The 3,565-nt window shown below is 35.0% G+C and overlaps 1 protein-coding gene across 1 annotated transcript; it reads left to right on the forward strand.

Annotated features, from left to right (window-relative positions):
• The first annotated feature begins 1,838 nt into the window (after positions 1–1,838).
• LOC131005730 (transcription factor bHLH51) lies at positions 1,839–3,313 on the forward strand. The gene is made up of 2 exons (XM_057932785.1): positions 1,839–2,323; positions 2,475–3,313. Exons 1-2 carry the CDS (start codon positions 2,147–2,149, stop codon positions 2,886–2,888), a joined length of 591 nt encoding a protein of 196 aa, XP_057788768.1. The 5' UTR covers positions 1,839–2,146; the 3' UTR covers positions 2,889–3,313.
• The last annotated feature ends 252 nt before the right edge of the window (positions 3,314–3,565 follow it).

Here is a 3,565-nt window from a genome sequence, read left to right on the forward strand (position 1 = left end):
AGAAAAAAAATTAAAAATTTTAAAAAAAATTTGAAAATTCGGACTTCTAGGGCCGGAATAGTTATTTGTAGGATTTGTTTTTATTTTATTAAGTTTTATGTAATTTTTAGGATTTCAAAATTAATGCAATTTAAATTTGAAGTAAATTGTGTGATTTAAATTTATGAAATTAAACTTAAATGAAAAATGGAAAAATCAAAACTAAAAAAATCATGTAGGCTATCATGTAACCCCAATGCAACCTCTTTACACCATGTGGTCCCCCCTTCATAAAGTAAGCTATCATGTAACACCAATGCGGATGCTCTAACCACATTGCAATTGCAAACAAGTTTCTCTTAGTTCCAAAACTAAAAATTATACTTCCTCTATTCACAAATTTTTTTCCCACATCATATATGATACAAATTTTAATAAAATATGGGTGAAGTTGTGAAATGAGTAAAAGTGTCATTTTAAATATGAGTGGAGTTATGTAGATCGTACTATTATAAATAAAAGTAATAATTAATTTCTTTATGGAGAGATCGAAAGAGAAATTATGACAAATTTTCCATGAACAAGACATGCAAGTATATATTTATATTGAAATTCCTAAACCATACTTCATTCGTCCACACGAAAAAGGGACCTACTCACCACTTTTTTTTTTGTCTATGAAAAAGCTATTCATTTCACTTTTTGAATCATCGTATCTACCTTATCTCCTATATACATTTAACTATAAATTGTACTTTTATTTTATTTTTTAATTAACAATATATTTTTATTTTATTTTTGTAATCACACTACCTTTATAAATTAGATATCTTTATTCTACTTACAATAATTTTAATAATTTTATTAAATTTTGTGTCTACGCTGAAATAAAACTCTTTTTCATTAATAATTTTCTCGAACGAAACTCCTTTTTACGGATGAATAGAATATCATATATAAGTCAAATTAACAATCTCTCCATACAAGACTGAATTCCAAATCTCCTCGTTGCAAAAAGTCTCGAATCTTCCTAAAAGCACGCGCATGTTTAATTTCAAGATAATAAAATTATACACACAGTATTACTCCTTCGATCCCATTCTAATAAGCTCGTTTTACTTTTTGATATGTTCCACTAGAATAAGCTCATTTTTCATTTTGAGTAAAAAAAAATATACTTAATTGTTGTGTATCACACCACTTTCCTCCTATAAAGTAAGTTTCTTTATCTCAATGTCCAAAAGAAGTGAGTCTATTGAAGTGGGACGGATGAAATATATTATGGGTGTTATCTTTGATTGTAAATTTATCATGGGAAAATAAAGGATAAACAAAATTTCACCCTTTAAATCATTCATTTCTTTTTCTACATTTCCTACTTGACCCTTACTCATTCCTCATTTACATTAGAAAGGAGGGATAATATTATCACGCCATTTTTGGAGGGATAATATTATCCCTCATTTGTAGTGTAAATGAGGAATGCGTAAAGGTCAAGTAAGAAACGTGGGAAAAGAAATGAAGGATTTAAAGGGTGAAATTTTGTTTATCCTTCATTTCCCTATGATAAATTTACAACCAAAGAGAACGCACCCGATAAGTAATTACTCCATCCGTCCATTAATTCAAGGTCTAGGAGAGTAAGCATGAGGTTTAAGAAAGGGATCCACATTTTATTAAAGTCAAAGCATGAATTGAGTGAAGAAAGTGTACTTTTGTGATTAAAATATAAATAAATATTTATTAAAAATAGATAGGTTTTGAATTGGTGAACGGACCAAAAAGACAAGTAGACCTTGAATTAGTGGACAGATAGAGTATATTTTATATTCAAAATAAAAAAGTATTAGGTTTAAGGTGATCTAATTACTCTACACTAAAATTAGAAAATTTGCAGCAACAGAATTAGAGAAACGGTCCCCTTAAGATAGAACCGTCTACACGTTTAAATTCCATTAACGCTGAGTTAGATTTTTCAAAAAAAATGAAGAGTGGTTAGGGAGGAGAAGAGTGAGAGAAAAGGACAAGCATATCGTTGGCATAATATCCCATTTGACTATACTGAAAAAGTTAGCAGACATGACACCAATCGCCATCTCCACAAGCACTAGATGTGCTATAAAACCTCTATCACTCCCCATTTTCTCTTCCAATTTCCTTCTCCTAGATGGAAAACTGCTATTGGCCGCATGATGCACCGCCATGGCTCCTATCCCCCGCCGCCGCCGCCGACGACAGAGCCGCCTCCGCTTCTAGAAGCCACAGCGAAGCAGAGAAGCGGCGCAGGGACCGAATCAATGCGCAGCTCTCCACTCTCCGGAAGCTCATCCCCAAATCCGAAAAGGTACGAATACGACGCCAACTTAATTTCACCCAATTCTGATTCAAAAATTCTGCCTCCGAACACATGAATTTTTTCAATCGTATTAGTTTTCCACACGATTATCAATCTATCAATTAGTTTCTCACACGAAGAATTGAATGAATGTGCGTAGATGGACAAGGCAGCTCTGTTAGGGCACGTGGTGGATCACGTGAAGGAGCAGAGGCAGAGAGCGAAGGAAGCGAGCAAGAGCAGCAGCAGCATGCCGAGCGAGATCGACGAAGTGATCATCGACCAGCACCACGAATCGGAGCACATCAAGGCATCAATCTGCTGCGACGATCGCCCCGAGCTCTTCGCGGAGCTCAAGGCGGCGCTGAAGCCGTTAGAAGCCACCATTCTCGAAGCCGAGGTGACGAGCTTGGGAGGCAGAATCAAGGCCAATTTCATCATATCTGCTGCAATGGCGAACCAACACACGCTCAAAATGGCCTTGACCCGACTCCTCATCTCGTCCGGATCCGGATCGTCCGGTTACGGCACCCGGAGCAAGAGGCAGAGGTTCTTCTATCCCACTTCGCGTTGAGTTGAACTAATTTATTTCTTTCTTTATTATTTTTATTAAATTAATTAATTAATTAATTAATCCATCAATTATAGTTTAGTGTGTGATATGAAATGAAAGGTACACTTCTCCTTTATGTACCTAATCATGGAGAAATGTACGTGTTTGGTCTATATAGTGTGTTTGAGTGAAGTAGGAGGATTCTTTCTTAATATTTGCCTAATTAATAATTGTGGGGAAAAGAAGATTTTCCACAATAGGGGGGGAAATGATATTGGTCGAGGGAAATAGGAAAAAAAAATAGTGTGGAATATTTGGAAATTTGGAATTTGTCGGACATCGCTAATTTTGCAAATATTTGTTGGACACCAACTCAGTTGAGTTGATGAGTTGTACACGTATCACATGTACGAATTTTACAAGCATTTAATTAAGTTTTTTAATCATGTTCTCGATTTTATTTTTTTTAATTTGATTTTGGATCCATAATTCTTGAACATCGTTGGAATAAGTGTCTCACTAAACTCCTCAAAATTCTCTTAAGTGAAAATCGAAACATGTATTCTTATTTTCATGTCCTTACTATATATACAATATAATACTACTCCTTCCGACCCACTTAGGAGTGTAAATTCTGATTGCGGGTATTGGGTATACCCTTACTCGCCCCGATACCCGCACGAGTATCGGATACCCGA

Source organism: Salvia miltiorrhiza, chromosome 1 (genome assembly GCF_028751815.1).
Source record: "Salvia miltiorrhiza cultivar Shanhuang (shh) chromosome 1, IMPLAD_Smil_shh, whole genome shotgun sequence".
In the NCBI taxonomy this organism is placed as follows: domain Eukaryota; kingdom Viridiplantae; phylum Streptophyta; class Magnoliopsida; order Lamiales; family Lamiaceae; genus Salvia; species Salvia miltiorrhiza.

What these genes read in the sequence shown, in the direction of transcription:
- LOC131005730 (XM_057932785.1), top strand. Translation starts at nt 2,147, where the DNA reads ATGGAAAACTGCTATTGGCCGCATGATGCACCGCCATGGCTCCTATCC. An exon ending in TCATCCCCAAATCCGAAAAG is followed by an intron (nt 2,324 to 2,474) that starts GTACGAATACGA and finishes GAATGTGCGTAG; the next exon opens with ATGGACAAGGCAGCTCTGTT.